This window comes from Hemitrygon akajei, chromosome 7, assembly GCF_048418815.1.
Source record: "Hemitrygon akajei chromosome 7, sHemAka1.3, whole genome shotgun sequence".
Lineage (NCBI taxonomy): Eukaryota > Metazoa > Chordata > Chondrichthyes > Myliobatiformes > Dasyatidae > Hemitrygon > Hemitrygon akajei.
Genome location: NC_133130.1, coordinates 66924519 through 66941826, shown reverse-complemented (window position 1 = coordinate 66941826; position 17308 = coordinate 66924519). Strand labels below are relative to the sequence as shown.

General features: G+C 41.1%; 1 protein-coding gene across 1 annotated transcript in view; it reads left to right on the top strand.

Annotated features, from left to right (window-relative positions):
- The window catches only part of sft2d1 (SFT2 domain containing 1), a 75224-nt gene that overhangs the window by 39632 nt on the left and 18284 nt on the right, over positions 1–17308 (top strand). Inside the window, exon 4 of the mRNA XM_073051097.1 lies at positions 9498–9579. Within this exon, the coding sequence (XP_072907198.1) occupies positions 9498–9579 (82 nt within the window). The remainder of the gene's footprint in view (positions 1–9497; positions 9580–17308) is intronic.

The window sequence follows — 17308 nt, the reverse complement described above, 5'->3', positions numbered from 1 at the left end:
CTGGAGGAATTCAGCAGGCCAAACAGCATCTATGGAAAAGAGTACAGAGGACATTTCAGGCCAAGACCCTTCTGCAGGACCTTTTACAGTATGGGGTTCCCAGTCAATAAGTGGAAAGTTAAAATCACCTACTATAACAAGCTTTTATTTCTTGTAACAGTGTGCGATTTCTTTACACATTTGTTCCTCTAAATCCCTAGGATTGTTGGGTGTTCTTTAATATAGTCCCATTAACGTGGCCATATCTTTCTTATTTCTCAGTTCCACAAATAACACCTGACTAGTCAAGTTCTCCAGTCTGTCCTGACAGAGCACTGCTGTGACATTTTCCCTGACTAGTAATGCCACTCCTCCTCCTTTAATCCCCACTGCTCTGTCATGTCTAAAACAACAGAAACCTGGAATATTGAGCTGCCAGTCCTGCTCCTCCTGCAACCAAGTCTCACTAATGGCTAAAACGTTATAATTCCAGGTGTTCATCCATGCACTGAGCTCATCTGCCTTTCCTATGACCTAATGGTCTTCTGGACTTATAATGCTTTATGTAGTAATTCTAGAGATCTAATGCTAGATGCCAATTAAGTATGATTATTCACACCAATGTGCTACAAAACATTCGAAGTTTGATACATCAAACCCATTGTTAAATGCTGACATGGTAACTAAATTGCTGGAAGCACTCAGCAGATCAGGAAGCATCCATGAAAAACTAAGTAGAGTATCAAACCCTTTATCAGACTTACATTTATCTACTGTACATTAGATTAGTACTCTGCCTGCTGCTATTCACACTTCTGTTGCAACACTCTACTCAATCCGGTTCTAACCACATCAATAATTTTGCTGTTGACACAGCAGTGGTTAGCCTCATCAGCAACAGTGATGAACTGGCATACAGAGAGGAAATAGAGGGGTATGGACTGGTGCAAACACAACAACTAGTGTCTCAACGTGGACAAGACTAAATAGATGATTGTGTATTTCAGGAAGGTGCAGGCTGACCACTTCCTACTGCACATCAGTGGCTGCTCTGTGGAGAGAGTCAGGAGCACCATGTTTCCTGGAGTGCACATCATAGATGACCTCATCTGGTCCCTCAACATCACCTCTTTAGTCAAGAAAACGCAACAGTGCCTCCACTGAGGAGATCCCCACCCCCATTCTAACTACCTTTTACCGGAGCACTATTGAGCGTGCCCTGACCAGCTGTATCACAGTCTGGGATGAGATTTGTAAGGCATCTGACTACAAGTCTCTACAAAGGATTGTGAGAACTACTGAGAGAATCATCAGGATTTCTCTTTCCCCACCCCACCCATCCAGGACATACCAGAAGTGCTGTGTTCACAGAGCCCTCCGCATGGTCAAGGGCACCTCCCATCCTTCCCACAATCTCTTTGACAGTCCTTGTTCTTGCACTACAGTGCCTCCTGTCAGGTGGAAGTTACTGCAATGTCAGAACAAGGACTTTAGGCTAGCTAACTGCTTTTTGCCCCTGGCTTTAACTTTTGAACACCTTGATACACAGTACACATCATCCATGACAATGCCAGTAGCAGTAATATTGTTGTATATTTAACTATATGTTGTACATGACTTTATGTCGACTTGTACGTATATCTAAAGATTTTTTTTCTCTTAATATTATTTGATGTGCTGTATGGCTGTATGTGATATATTTACTGTATTTTGCATCTTTGTCCCTGAGGTACATTGTTTTGTTTAGCTGTATAAATGTGTACAGTTGAATGACAGTAGACTTGAACTATATTGCACCAGCTCACTCAACTGTCTATATTGCTTCAAAGTAATATTGCTCCATTCTCCTCACAATTCATGCAGCCAATAGATTTATTCTTAGAGATACAGCACAGTACAGTCCCTTGTGGCCCAGTGAGACCATGCACTCAATTATATGCATGTGATCAATTACCCTACTAACCTTTGTAATGTGGGAGGAAACCAGAGCACCAGAAGAAAACCCACGTGGTTATGGAAAACATACAAACTTTTTATAGACAACAGCAGGAAATGAACCTGGGTTGCTGGCCCTGTGAAGCGTTACACTAACTGCTACGCTACCTTGCCACCCCTAGCTTTAGCAAGGCATTGTTTTCTTTTTCAGAAGTCCATGATGATCTATTCAGTCCTATTATTCTTTTGAAGATGTTCAATATATACATCCTTCATTAAAGGTTGCACCATTTTCCCTACTACTGACCATAGGCTAATAGATCTCTGATTCTCCGTTTGCTCTTTTCCTCCTTTCTGAAATGATGGGATCATATTTGATACCCTTTAAACTATAGGAAGAATTCCAGAATCTCTAACCAGAGCATCCCACATTGGTATAATCTTTACTGAAATTTGGTTGAGAGAGGTGCAAGACAGACTGCTCAATGTTTAGGTATTTCAGACATGATAGAAAGGGATGTAAAAGAGTTGCATTACTCATTAGAGAGAATATCACAGTGCGCCTAGAGAGGACAACTTGGAGGGCTTATCCAGTAAGACCATATTGGCAGAGTTCAGAAATAAGAAAGGTGCAATAATTTGGCTTCCAAATATTTAGCAGGCAATAAGAGGAACAGATATTTTGACATACTGGTGGAAAGATGTAAAACAAGGTTGTTGAAGTTGGTGATTTTTAACTTCCCCAATATTAACTGTGACTCTCTTAATGTTTGGGACTCAGATGGGGCAAAAATTGTTAAGTCCTTCCAGGGGGATTCCTTGAAACAAGATAAATATTGTCCAACCAGGGAAGGGGCTATACTAGACTTTGTTCTGGATAATAACCTGGTCAAATGATTGAAGTTTCAGTGACAGAGCATTTTGGGAACAGAGATCATAATTCTGCGTTTTAAAATAGTTATCTATGAAATAAGACTGCTCTGTGGGTGAAGGTGTTAAATTTGTGGAAAGCTTTATTCCAGCAGTTTTAGCTAGGAATTGGGGGGGGGGGGGGGGGGGATAGATTGGGAGTGGCTGTTTGGGGATAAAACCACATCTGAAATGAGATGGTTAGATTTCAGAATCAGCATGTTGCTGTGAGGATGAAAAATAGGCCTGGTAAGGTGCAGGAGCATTGAATAACAAGGAATGTCATAAATTTAGTCAAAAAGAAAAACCAATTGCATGCAAGATTTATGAAGCTGAAGTTAAAGGAAGCAAGAAAGAACTTAAACACAAAATTAGAATGGCAAGATCCCAGAAGACTGGAGAGCAGCTAGCATTGTTTAAGAAAGGCCAAAAGGATTATCTGTGAAATTTTGGGATGATGAGCCTTATACTGGTGGTAGGGAAATTATTGGAGAAGATTCTTAGGGACTGGATTTACCAGTATTTGGCAACTCATCTCACATATCCCCTAACCCCTTATATAGAAAATCGTGCCTCTCATTTCATCTTTAAATTTTTTATTAACCCTGGAGGAGAAGACTGAAAACAACTTGAAGTTGCTCTCTCTGCTGCTAAATAAACTACCACCTTTAATATCATCTTCCTTGTTTTACCCCATTTGCTCACCCATCCCCATATTTCCCACCTACAATGCCATCTAGTCTATCCCCATGGGGATGAATAAAGTATCTATCTATCTATCTATCTATCCTACATATTGATTTTAAAATGTTCATTTCCTATTTAAGTCACTTTCTGACCTTATCTCTCTTTATCTTCATTAATCACCATGAACTCCATGTTTTCCGACCCTGGATTTATGTCCGGACTTAAGCGTTCATGATATTGGGTGATGTTTGTTAGCGTGGATTGACACTTGATCATCAGATGCAATATATAGTGAGAATAAATTTATCTTTTTCATAATGGATGTATGTAACTAATAGTGTTCCGGGATCAATTCTTAGCTCAGGCATCTGGTGTCCAAGTTTGTCATGGAAGTAGTTGGGAGAACAGATTACATTGAGAGTATTTGGATTCCGTAGATGGACAAAAACTTTATAAATGGACTTGAGGATTGTACGAATTTCTTTTTGCAAAGAGTTGTGAATTTCTGGAATTCTCTATCCCAGAGTTGTGGAAACTAGATTTACAGTGCATAGAAGAAGTATTCAGTCCCCAACCATTTGTTCACATAGATGTGTATTACAACCAGGAATTTTGATCAATTTAACTGAGAATATTTATTTCTGAATCACATACTCCTGTTTTCTACAGTAGAGTCCAATAAACAAGGAAAACTGTAAAGCATGAAGAACTAAAATTTCAAAATCTGAAGTATCGGTACTTAGTTAAACCACCTCATGCAGCTATTACAACTAATAGTCTTCTTGGATTAATCTTTATTAGCTCAACACAATGTGATGGAGTAAGATTTACCCATTCCTCCTTGCAAAATTGCTGAAGCTGTGCCTGGTCAGTTGGGGTGGCAGTGGACAGTAACCTTGAAGTCTTGCCAGAGATGTTCAATCGGACTGAGGTCAAGACTGACTGGGCCACTCAAGGACAGAAAAGTAAACTTTGAATTACAGTACATTTCCTTGAAACTTTATACAATATTTACAGTTCTTTATTTTTCTTATTTGGTTCCAATGTTTCATTTTAATTTTGCACAGAATAATTAAGTACAGATCAGCACACCGAAACTGATAATGGATCTGCTTTTCATAGGGTTGGACACCCAGATTCAACCTGGACCTCGGTTTGCTGTAATTTCCTCCCACATCCCAGATTAATAACGTTGTAAATTGCCTTAGAATAGTGGTCACCAACCTTTTTAAGCCCAAGATCCCCTACCTTGGTCTTAGTGAAAGGCGAGATCGACCCCAGATCGATTAGTTACACACATGCGCACCAGGGCAGAAAAGACCAGAAGTAGAAATAATGTATAAACACCAGGGGTACCCACCCTTTTTTGCACCACAGACCGGTTTAATATTGACAATATTCTTGCGGACCTTACCGAAGCAGTTTTGAGGGCTTCATTGCCTCATTAGACAGCCTCCCAGCCTGAACTGCAGCCTCCCGCCCACCCACCCGCCGCCAGATGCCTTGGCCGGGTGCGGCTGGTCGTGGCTGGGGTGATAGGACAAGGTCAGGACCGGAGGTCCCCGTACCAGGACCGCGGCAGTCGCAGTCCAGAGAGAGTGACAGACCGAGCGAGGAGTATGACAGGATGCCCTCTCCCCGCCCCCCCCCCCTCCATAGGATCTATCGGCCAACAAAAGTTTGTTTCAGTAGATCGCAGCGCGGTAACTGCTCTGCTACTTACGAAACGCTGAGCCCGAATTAGGTCGTCTGCGAATATTTTAGCACCGGGTTTCCCACGAACATTCGGTGTGCTAAACAGGTTTAAAGGTGGCACCCATCTGTCTGCGCTCCAGGCCAGTAGCAACGGGCAGTTCTCGCCGGCCGCGCGAGGCAAATCAGTGATCCCTGGCGAAAGGGTATCACTGTGTTTAGGCGACTGATGACCTCACATGTATTCAAGTTCAACAGTGGGTGTGACAGGGACTGAGGAAAGGTGCAACTGACTCATATTGTTTCCTCGCGGCCCGGTGGTTGGGGACCAATGAATTACACTGTGTAGTGCGGAGGGGTGGGGGGAGATACACGCATGCGCACTGGGCAGAAGGAACGGAACTAAAACCCCGCAACTCGGAAACAATCTCTCAAAAGTATTTGTGTATTTATTTTACTTTTTTTTGGGATCTACTGGGAAAGTCTCAAAGATCGACCAGTTGATCGCAATCAACAGGTTGGTGACCACTACCTTAGAATGATAGAACCTCGGGGAGCTGATGGGAATATGGGGAGAATAAAAACCATAAGACTATAACAACATAGGAGCAGAATTAGGCCATTCGAGTCCATCGTGGCTGATTTATTTCCTTCTCAAACCATTCTCCTGCCTTCTTCCCATAACCTTTGACACCTTGAAGAACCTATCAAATATACCCAATGACCTGACCTATACAACTGCCTGTGACAATGAATTCCACAGATTCATCACCATCTGACTAAGGAAAATTTTCCTCATCTCTGTTTTAAATGGGTGTCCCTCAATTCTGAAGCTGTGCTCTCTGGTCCTAGATTCACCACATCCACTATATCTAGGCCTTTTAACATTTGGCAGGTTTCAATGAGATCCATCCCACCCCCATTCTTCCAAACTCCAGAGAGTACAGGCCCAGAGCCATCAAATGCTCCTCATATGTTAACCCTTTCATTCCTGGGATCATTCTTGTAAACCTCCTCTGGACTCTCTCCAATAACAGCAAATCTTTTCTTAAATAAGGGGCCCAGAACTGTTCACAATATTCCAAGTGTGGTCTGATCAATGCCTTATAAATCCTCTCAAAATTTGTGCAAACATTGCATTTAACTTCCTGACCACCAACTCAACCTACAAGTTAACCATTAGGAAACCCTGCAGGAGGACTCCCAAGTCTCTTTGCACCTCCCATTTTCTTCCCATTTAGAAAATAGCCCAAGCCTTTATTTCTTCTGCCAAAATGCATACACTTCCCTACACTATATTCCATCAGCCACTTCTTTGACCATGCCCCCAATCTGTTTAAGTACTTCTGTAGACACTCTACTTTCTCAACACTTCCTGCCCCTCCATCTATCTGTGTATCATCTGCAAATTTGGCCACAAAGCCATCAATTCATTCATACAAATCATTGACATATAATGTGAAAAGAAGCAGTCCCAGCACTGACCTCTGTGGCACACCACTAGTCACATGCAGCCAATCAAAAAAGCCCCCCTTTATTTCCACTCTTTACCTCCTACCAGTTAGCCAATCTTTTATCCATGCTAGTACCTTTCCTGTAATACCATGGGCTCCTATCTTGTTCAGCAGCCTCGTGTGGCACCTTGTTAAAGATCTCCTTTGTCTATCCTTCCTGTTATTTCCTCAAAGCATTCCAACAGATATGTCAAGCAAGATTTAACCCTTAAGAAAACCATACTAACTTTGGCTTATTTTATCATGTGCCTTCAAGTACCCTAAAACCTCATCCTTACTAATAGACTCCACCACCATCTCAGCAACCACTGAAGTCAGGCTAACTGGTTTATAATTTACTTTCTTCTGCCTCCCTCTCTTCTTAAAGAGTGGAGTGACATCTGCAATTTTCCAGTCCTCCAGGACCATTCCAAAATCTAGTGGTCCTTGAAAGATCATCACTAATGCCTCCACAATCTCTTCATCTACCTCTCTCAGAACCCTGGGGTAGAGTCCGTCGGGTCTTACAAAGACTTACATTCCCAAACCAAAAGCTGTGGATGAACCAGGAGGTTCTTCGTCGGCTGAAGGCTAGATCTATGGTATGCAAGTCTGGTGACCCAAGCCTGTACCAGAAAACCAGGTATGATTTGCGGAGGGCTATTTCTACGGTGAAGAGAGAATTTTGAACAAGGTTGGAGGTGACATCGGATGCACAGCAACTCTGGTAGGGTTTGCAAGACATTACTTCCTACAAAGAGAAACCCAATAGCCTGAATGGCAGCGATGCTTCACTACTAGATGAACTCAATGCCTTCTATGACTGCTTTGAAAGGGAGAACACAACTACAGCTGTGAAGATCTCTGCTGCACCTGATGATCCTGTGACCTCTGACTCAGAGGCCAATGTTTAGGCTGTCTTTAAAGAGAGTGAACCCTCACAAGTCCGAAGGTCCAGATGGAGTACCTGGTAAGGCTCTAAAAACCTAACGGGAGTATTCTCAGACATTTTCAACCTCTCACTGCTACGGGCAGAAGTTTCCACTTGCTTCAAAAAGGCAGCAATTATACCAGTGCCTAAGAAGAATAATATGAGCTACCTTAATGACTATTGCCCAGTAGCACTTACATCGACAGTGATGAAATGCTTTGAGAGGTTGGTTATGACTAGACTGAACTCCTGCCTCAGCAAGGACTTGGACCCATTGGAATTTGCCTATCACCACAATAGGTCAATGCAGACGCAATCTCAATGGCTCTCCACATGGCTTTAGACCACCCAGACAACACAAACACCTACATCAGGATGCTATCTATCAACTATAGCTCAGCATTTAATACCATCATTCCCACAATCCTGATTGTGAAGTTGCAGGACCTGGGCCTCTGTACCTCCCTCTGCAATTGGATTCATGACTTCCTAACTGGAAGACCACAATCTCTGTGGATTGGTGATGACATATCCTCCTTGCTGACAATCAACGCTGGTGCACTTCAGGGGTGTGTGCTTTACCCACTGCTCTAGTCTCTATCTACCCATGACTGTGTGGCTAGGCATTGCTCAAATACCATCTATAAATTTGCTGATGATACAACCATGGTTGGTAGAGTTTGAAGAGATTTGGCATGTCAACAAATACACTCAAAAACTTCTATAGATGTACTGTGGAGAGCATTCTGACTGCCTGCATCTCTGTCTTGTGTGGGGTGGGGTGGGGGGGGGGGGGGGCTACTGCACAGGATCGAAAGAAGCTGCAGAAGGTTGTAAATCTAGTCAGCTCCATCTTGGGCACAAGCCTACAAAGTACCCAGAACATCTTCAGGGAGCGGTGTCTCAGAAAGGCAGCATCCATTATTAAGGACCTCCAGCACCCAGGGCATAACCTTTTCTCACTGTTACCATCAGGTAGGAAGAACAGAAGCCTGAAGGCACACACTCAGTGATTCAGGAACCGCTTCTTCCCCTCTGCCATCCAATTCCTAAATGGACATTGAACCCTCTTTGGACACTACCTCACTTTTTTTAATTTACAGTATTTCTGTTCTCTGCATGTTTTTTGATCTATTCAATATACGTATACTGTAGTTGATTTACTTATTTATTAGTATTATTATTTTTCTCTTCTATATTATGTATTGCATTGAACTGCTGCTGCGAAGTAAACAAATTTCATGTCACATGCCGGTGATAATAAACCTGATTCTGATTCTGAGACTCTCAGCTTCTCAATGTTTAAAAGAGCATGAATGTGACATTTGCTTAAATTGGTGGTTGGTGGTCAGTGTAGGCTGAAGGTTGTGTTTCCATGCTGTATTTCTCCATGGCTAAATTAAATCTGATTTTTGCCATTTGAGATTTTAGTCAACTCTTTTGTAATCTCTAGCACAGATTTTGGTTTTAACAGAAGCCAGTGGATTGTTTAAGTTATAGTTTTAAAAAGTTGCATCAAAAAGCAATTTAAGGAAGCCCAAATGTTGAAAGTCATCGATCATTCTGTACTGACTTGAACCACTATTGAATATGAAGTCCAGAAATGATGAAAATGATACTTTATATTAACCTGTTTTCTGCTTTCTAAATACTGTTGTGTGATGATAATTAGTACACCTAGATATGTTTTTACAAATAAACTAAAGAGGTAATTCTAATTTAAGATTTTTATAAATAATTTAATAATAATATAATAATTGAGTTTAGCTTTGTCTCTTTTTTTTCTGGTGGAACAGAGAGTGCTTTGGTCTTGATAATTTTCTAAATCTGATTTCCAAGTTTTAAACTGTTGTCTACCTTTTCATTTCTAGCACCTGTTTTCTTATGGGACCACTGAAGCAGCTGAAGAAGATGGTTGACCCAAATCGTTTGATTACCACCATTGTTATGTTGGTAATTGTGCCGTTACTATATAATATTTTGTTGTTATCAGGTCATACACTTGTAATGGAAAATATATGCTTATGTGCTCCGTAAATATATTTCTCAAAAATGCATGTCTCATCGGCATATGAAATGCTTATACAGGCAGTCCCTGGGTTACGAACGAGTTCCGTTCCTGAGTCTGTCTTCGGATTTGTACCTAAGTCGGAACAGGTACACCCGGTATTATTTAGCGTCAGTTAGTCAAATGTTTGTCTTAGTATAGAGTATATATTTTACCTTTCTATGCATATAAAACACTTAAGAAACGTATGTATTTCAATAATTAAACCACTGCATTGTTTAGTAATAATTGTAGCTTTCATTGGGGCAGAGCCTTTCACATGCTCCATTATTCTCACTTTATCCTTTACCTGTATCCTTTAAAGTTGTTCCGATTGTTGACTGACTGTAGCCTAAAGCTTTTCCAATAACTGATGGCGTTTCACCTCTTTCCAATTGCTTTATTATTTCCACTTTATTTTCAATCATAAACGTTTTCCATCAATGGAACAGAAAACTGCGGATTTTATGTTCTATCGCTGAGCAGCAGTGAACCATCTGATTGGCCTATCAGAGTTCTCTTTAGAAGCTAGTTGACTTGATCAGCATTTCTGATCTGGCTATTGTTCACGATCACACTTAAACAAAATTCAGCAGCAGCCAAGGGCGGTGGGTCTTGTGCTGCTCCGGGTCCTAAAGTCCACCTGCACTGAGACAGGCTAAATGGGACAAGTGGGGGTGGTGCTGACTGGAAAAGGGGAAGGGGGGGTCAGGGCAAATCTTGCTAAGAAATATTTAAGCCAAATACACAGTTACACACTCAATACAGTGTTAATGGCAATGACTTAAAATGGTGTACAGTGTTCTCCTCCCTCTGTTCGTAAGTACGAGTTGTCCGTAAGTCGGACATTCATAACTCAGGGACTGCCTGTATCTACATATTTTTTAAATGGATATGCAAGTACTTGTGAAGTTTTCCCTAACCCAAAATGCAGTTGCATAAGATAATATAGTACAAATATTTTCCATATTTATCTATCTGTGTGATTCTTCGCAACTGTTTCTACTGACAGAAGGGGGCAAAGATGGCTTAAAACCAGTCGATTTGGGCAGATGAGGCTTGTCATCTGTGATTGGTAGCTCATCTTGGAGAAGAAAGCTCTGATTCCCTGCAACTATACCCACTCTTGGAGAAGGGTTCGGGAGTAAATCCAGAGCTGGAATCTCTAAGGTGGTCCTACATTGAGTTCAATGCTGACTGGCAACTCCTATGGCACCACTGGTGCCAATCTGTATTGGTCTCTGCTGTTCCTCTGGATGCATCAGCTGCATGGAGAGGGGGAGCCTGTTACATGGGCAACAGCTTGCTCTCCATATCATACTGCCCTCTCTTGTATATCACATAGACAGCTGGGATTCAACATCCATGGTCAACCCCAGCCAATCGAGGGCCTCAGGTTTACTTCCCTTTTGATTCTCTACAGCAAGCATTGGGTACCCTCTCCCTACCAAGGGAGAGGGTAGCTAACAAATTTCACTTATTTTGAGTGATACCTATTTAAATCCACACATTCTAAAAACACTTTTAACACGCACAGAGAATTTCCATCTTAAGTATTTCCCAATTCTCACAGAGGATTTCTATTTTATTTTGAATCATTATCTTGATTACTTCTATGCTACTTGCTCGCTACATTAATACTATTTTTCTCCTACTTGGGTGACAATCAGAAGCATATGATATTTCCTCAGTTATCCTTTTAATACAAGCATTTTTGGAGACTTAGTCTTGAGTTAATGGTGTAAAGCTAACTTTGAATAATAAAACACACAACTAAAACACATCAGTCATTAATATATTAGATGATATTATCCCTCTGTTCTGCAAGCTTCCTTAAACTAAGCAACTTAAGAGTAAGCTTGTCTGTTAGAAACATAGAAAATAGGTGCAGGAGTAGGCCATTCAGCCCTTCGAGCCTGCACCACCATTCAGTATGATCATGGCTGATCATCCAACTCAGAACCCTGTACCTGCTTTCTCTCCATACCCCCGATCCCTTTAGCCACAAGGGCCATATCTAACTTCCTCTTAAATATAGCCAATGAACTGGCCTCAACTGTTTCCTGTGGCAGAGAATTCCACAGATTCACCACTCTCTGTGTGAAGAAGTTTTTCCTCATCTGGGTCCTAAAAGGCTTCCCCTTTATCCTTAAACTGTGACCCCTTGTTCTGGACTTACCCAACATCGGAAACAATCTGCCTGCGTCTAGCCTGTCCAATCCCTTAACAACCAAATTAAATAACTTATTGTCTTATACTCTACTCTTGAGTAATAGTAAAGCAGGTGCAGTGACTAGCATCTGCTTGTACAAAGACAGAGCATTTGTAAAATACAGATCCTGTTGGCAAATCTATTCTATAGAGGTTGTTTTTTTTTTTAGCTTGAAGCTGATTACTGCTTTCCATTTACATTTTAAGAATTGAAGACTGACTTCTATTTTATGATCAGAAACTAAACAAACTGTTGATGAAGTTTACTTGCAACTGTTTTTGATCTTACAAGTGGCAAATGCCATTTATAAAGAAAGCTTAGCAAAATATAAGAAGTTAATATCTATCACACACCCCCCCCCCCCCCCCCTCTGCTAAGCAAAGATTAGCTCCTTCCTATCTATATCAGCTTTGCGGTCGAAACTCCTGCCAAGACTCCTCTTGGGAACAGACTATCACTCCTCCATCAGTTCCAGAAGGTTATCAATACTGGAAAAGCCTCCCTTCACTCCCTTTCATCTGATGCTCAAAGAATTCATTGACTGCTTCCCATTGTAAGAGTTTCTGTGTGAGTATTCCCTTCCTCAAACTGAGCTGCACACTGTTCTTTGCAGTTTGCGAAAAGTCACCATTATAACTGTCCATAAACACGCGACAATGATACATCAATGTCCACATTATAAGAGGAATAGGTAAAGAGGCGAGTATGAGGCAGTGTATAGCACAATAGTCATACGAGACATAAGTCATAGTAGTTCAGATTAGGTACGGGAGTTAATCAAGTCTTATGGGGGAAGCTTTTGTACAAAAACAAAGTCAAACTTCCATCCTTGCAGACTTCAATATCTCAACAAAAACTGTGAAATATTCCAATTGCTAGGAGAATTATACATTGGAAAACTGCAAAAAAAAACCTTTCAGCCTAACTTAAAGTGGTGCCAGTCCACCCAGAAACTATCATCACTACTGCAGAAGCTAAATTTGAAGCAGCTGGAAAGGTCTTAGCTGTTGTTTCAGATAAAGCATTAAGCCAGTCTGAGGTTTAGTATGAGTCTGCAAGGGAAGATTGAAAGAAGGTTTTGGGGTGCTCGAGCCAGATGCGGCAATTTCTATAGTAAATGCAATTTTGTATGTGTTAGTAAGACTGAAGTGAGGAATATTATTACAAGCACAATTATTAAAAGTAAAATACAGCAAAAGCAACAACTTTTCCTGGAGTTTGAGTCTGTCTCACTCTGAAAACAACAACATCTGTGTGTGTTGCTTCTTTTCTTGTACCCAGTCCCCTTTTTGTGGTCTCCAAGTATCCTTACCAGGTACTTTTGCTTTCTTTTGAATTCCCATAAACGCCCTCAATTCCTTGAGGCGAGTTTTATCGGACGTAGGTTATGGTTGGTTTGAATTAGCAATCAGGGTTGTATGTAGCTGGACATTGTATATTAAGAAAAAAGATAAAGCATTCTTGTGTACTCCTGTTGTTGCAATAGACAGTTACACTTCAAGGACAAGTGGAGTCTCCAGATAAAGGGCTGATCATTTAGGGCTGAGATGTGGTATTTCATGATGTACAATTTTTGGATCCATCTTGGGAGTATCTTCAAAACCAAGGATGAGAATATTTTGAACTTCAAGAGAATCAGAGGATATCGAGGTGGTTTGGGTTGTGGGATGGATGGTGTGGACTCAAAGAGCAGACTCATCAATAATCTGATTAGCAAAGTAATCCCTAGGTGCTGTATGGATCACTGCTATTTAAAACCAAAAAGTCTTCCCACTCTGTGATGCACAATTCTATGCCTGCAGAATTTAACTCTTCTGGACTGGGTGCTCAGCAATGGACCAGAATTGAGTAGAGAGCATTAGGTAGCGAGACCCTTTGGAGCAAGTGATCATAACATAATAGAATTTGAGATGGAGAAGCTAAAGTCAGATGTATCAGTATTACAGTGAAGTAAAGGGAATTACAGAGGCCTGAGAGAGGAGCTGTCTAAAATTGTTTGGAAAGGAACACTAGCAGGGATGACAGCAGAGCAGCAAGGTTGGAATTTCTGGGAGCAATTCAAAGGCATAGGATATATACATCCCAAAGAGGAAGAAATATTCTAAAGGCAGGTTGATACAATATGGCTGAGAAGAGAAGTGAAAGCAAGGGCATATACTAGACAAAAAAATTAGTAGTTAGAAAATTGGGAAGCTTTTAAAAACCAACAGAAAGTAATTTAAAAAGTCATAAAGATTGGATTACGACAGTTAGCTGGCCAATAATATTAAAGACAATACCTGAAGTTTCTGCAGATATATAAGGTGTAAGGGAGGTGACGTAGATATCGGACAGCTGGAAAATGATTCTGGAGCGGTAATAATGGGGAACAAGGAAGTGGCGGACGAACTGAATAAGTATTTTGCATCAGTCTTCACTGTGGAAAACACTGTCAATATGCCAGAAGCTCAAGAGTGTCAAGGGGCAGAAGTGGATGAAGTTGCCATTACTAGGGAGAAGGTTTTTGGGAAACTGAAAGGTCTGAAGGTAGATAAGTCACCTGGACTAGATGGTGTACACCCCAGAGTTCTGAAAGGGGTAGCTGAAGAAATTGTGGAGGTATTAGTAATGATCTTTCAAGAATCACTAGATTCTAGAATGGTTCCAGAAGACTGGAAAATTGCAAAGAATGGAGAGAGACAGAAGAAAGGAAATTATAGTCCAGTTAGTTTGACCTCAGTGGTTGGGAAGATGTTGGTGGCAATTGCTGAAGATATGGTTTCCAAGTACTTGGAGAGACATGTTAAAATAGGCCCTAGTCAGCATGGTTTACTTGTGGGGAAATCTCACCTGTCAAATCTGTTGGAATTCTTTGAAGAAATAACAAGCAGGATAGCCAAAGGAGAAATGGTGGATATTGTGTACTTGGGCTTTCAGAAGGCCTTTGACAAGCTGCCACTCATAAAGTTGCTTAGCAAGATAAGATCCCATGGTAATACAGGAAAAATACCAGCATGGCTGTTTGTCAGGAGGCAAAGAGTGGGAATAAAGGGGGCCTTTTCTGGTTGGCAGCCAATGACTAGTGGTGTTCCACAGGGGGTCTGTGCTGGGACCGCTTTTTATGTTAAATGTCAATGATTTGGATGATGGAATTGATGGTTTTGTGGTCAGGTTTGTAGACAATACGAAGATAGGTGGAGGGGCAGGTAGTTTTGAGGAAAAAGGCTACAGAAGGACTTAGACAGATTAGGAAAATGGGCAAAGGAATGGCAGATGGAATACAGTGTCAGGAAGTGCATGGCCTTGCACTTTGGTAGAAGAAATAAAAGTGTAGACTATTTTCTAAATGAAGAGAAAATGCAAAAATCTGAGGTGCAAAGGGACTTGGGAGTCCTCATGCAGGATGCCCTGAAGGTTAGTTTACGGATTGAGAAGGTGGTGAGGAAGGCAAATGTTGGCACTCATTTCGAGAGAACTAGAATATAAAAGCAAGGATGAGGTGTTAGAAAGCGCTGGTGAGGCCTTTCTTGGAGTATTGTGAGCAGTTTTGAGACCCTTATCTACGAAAGGATGTGCTGACATTGGAGAGGGTCCAAAGGAGGTTTACAAAAATGATTCTGGGATTGAAAAGCTTATCATAAGAGAAGTGCTTGGTGGTTCTGGGCCTCCACTCACTGAGTTCAGAGAATGAGGAGTGATCACATTGAAGCCTATCGAATGTTGAAAGGCCATGGTGGAGTGGATGTGAAGAGGGTGTTTCTTATGCTGGGGGTAATCTTAAGACCAGGGGACACAGCTTCAGAATGGAGGGGTGTACTTTTTGAATGGAGATGAGGAATTTCTTTAGCCAGAGAGTAGTGAATCTGTGGAATTTGTTGTCACTGGTGGTTGTAGAAGCCAAGTAATTGGGTCGATTTAAGGCTGAAGTTGATAGATTCTCGATTAATCAGAACATGAAAGGACTGGGGGAGAAGGGTGGAAATTGGGGCTGAGAGCGAAAATGGATCAGCTATGATGAAATGGTGAAGCAGACTCTTATGGGCAAAATGGCCAAATTCTTCTCCTATATGTTATGGTCTTATTTGGTTGGAAATCAATTTGTGATGTAATGGCAGTTTCTATTATTCAAAATGATTTTCCTTTCCCCTGTTTAATTTTATTTATTTATTGAGCTACAGTGGCCCTCAGACCCTTCAAGCTGCACCACCCAGTCAGTATCCTTAAATCTAGCCTAATCATGGGACAATTTAGAATGAACAATTAATTTACCAACCAGCACATCTTGGGACTATGGAAGGAAACCAGAGCACCTGGCTTAACTTTTATTGGTTAATTATTGCCTGTTGGAATTTTCACAGTTATTAATTCTGACTTTGAAATGTTGTCAGAGAAATTCTTGGATGGTTCATGTGTTTCCTAATGATTGCCTTATCCTAACAATTTATATCTGTTATGTTTCGAGCTGAAACCCTTCAGCAGGACTAGAGAAATAAAGCTTAGCCTGCTGAGTTCCTCCAGCATTTTGTTTGTGTTGCTCAGATTTCCAGCATCTGCAGATTTTATCTTGTTCAGTATTAACCTGCAACAGCTTAACGATATAGTGCAGAGTAGACCCATCCAGCCACACCACCTCAGCAGCACCTACCCCCCCCCCCCCCCGACAAATCCGATTCATCCTAACATAATCACTGGGCAATTTATACATTCAGGGCAACATTTAAGTCCAATCACTGCAGACTGTTATATAACTGGCTAACATTTGCTTTACCTATCTAATGCTGGGCCTGCTCAACAGCTTTGTTGGGTATTCAATTCAATTCAGTTATTCAATTTCTGGAAAACATTTTGAAAACACAACTCTAAAGCAAGCAAATGAATCAATGAGGGTTTCAGTAACAGGTGAACTAATCATGAGATGATGTTGGGTAAGGGCCAGTGAAACAGGTGGTCTCGTAGATGGTGCAGATTTATGAGTGGAAGCTTATTTTGGACTCAAGTTTAATACACAGATTGTGGACAGTCCTGTACAGCTGCATACAGTTTGTTGGAAATGGTGTGCAGTAAAAAAAATAAGCTGAGAATTGTCTTTCCATTTATAAGCATTCGAAGTGTTTTGCCTATAAGCTTGGAGATGTGGGTTTATCTGCTGTCAAAAGTATTTTTGGGCAGAACTCACCATTTGTGGCAGGAAATCTTGTAATTCATGGTCAATGAGTGGCAGGTATGAGAATCTTACCGTTAAGTGCGGGAAGTAAATGGACCTCATGCCCAATGTTGTGAGCTGCAATTCTACATTCTCGAGACCTGTAAAATTTTACTGCAAGTCAAATTCACCCATGATCACATGCTTCCTGACTGGCTTTGCCTTCTCATTTAGTAAAGCTTCAATTGTTAAATTCTCATCAAATGTTCCAGAATCACTCTATTTCCTTTTCATTCTAACA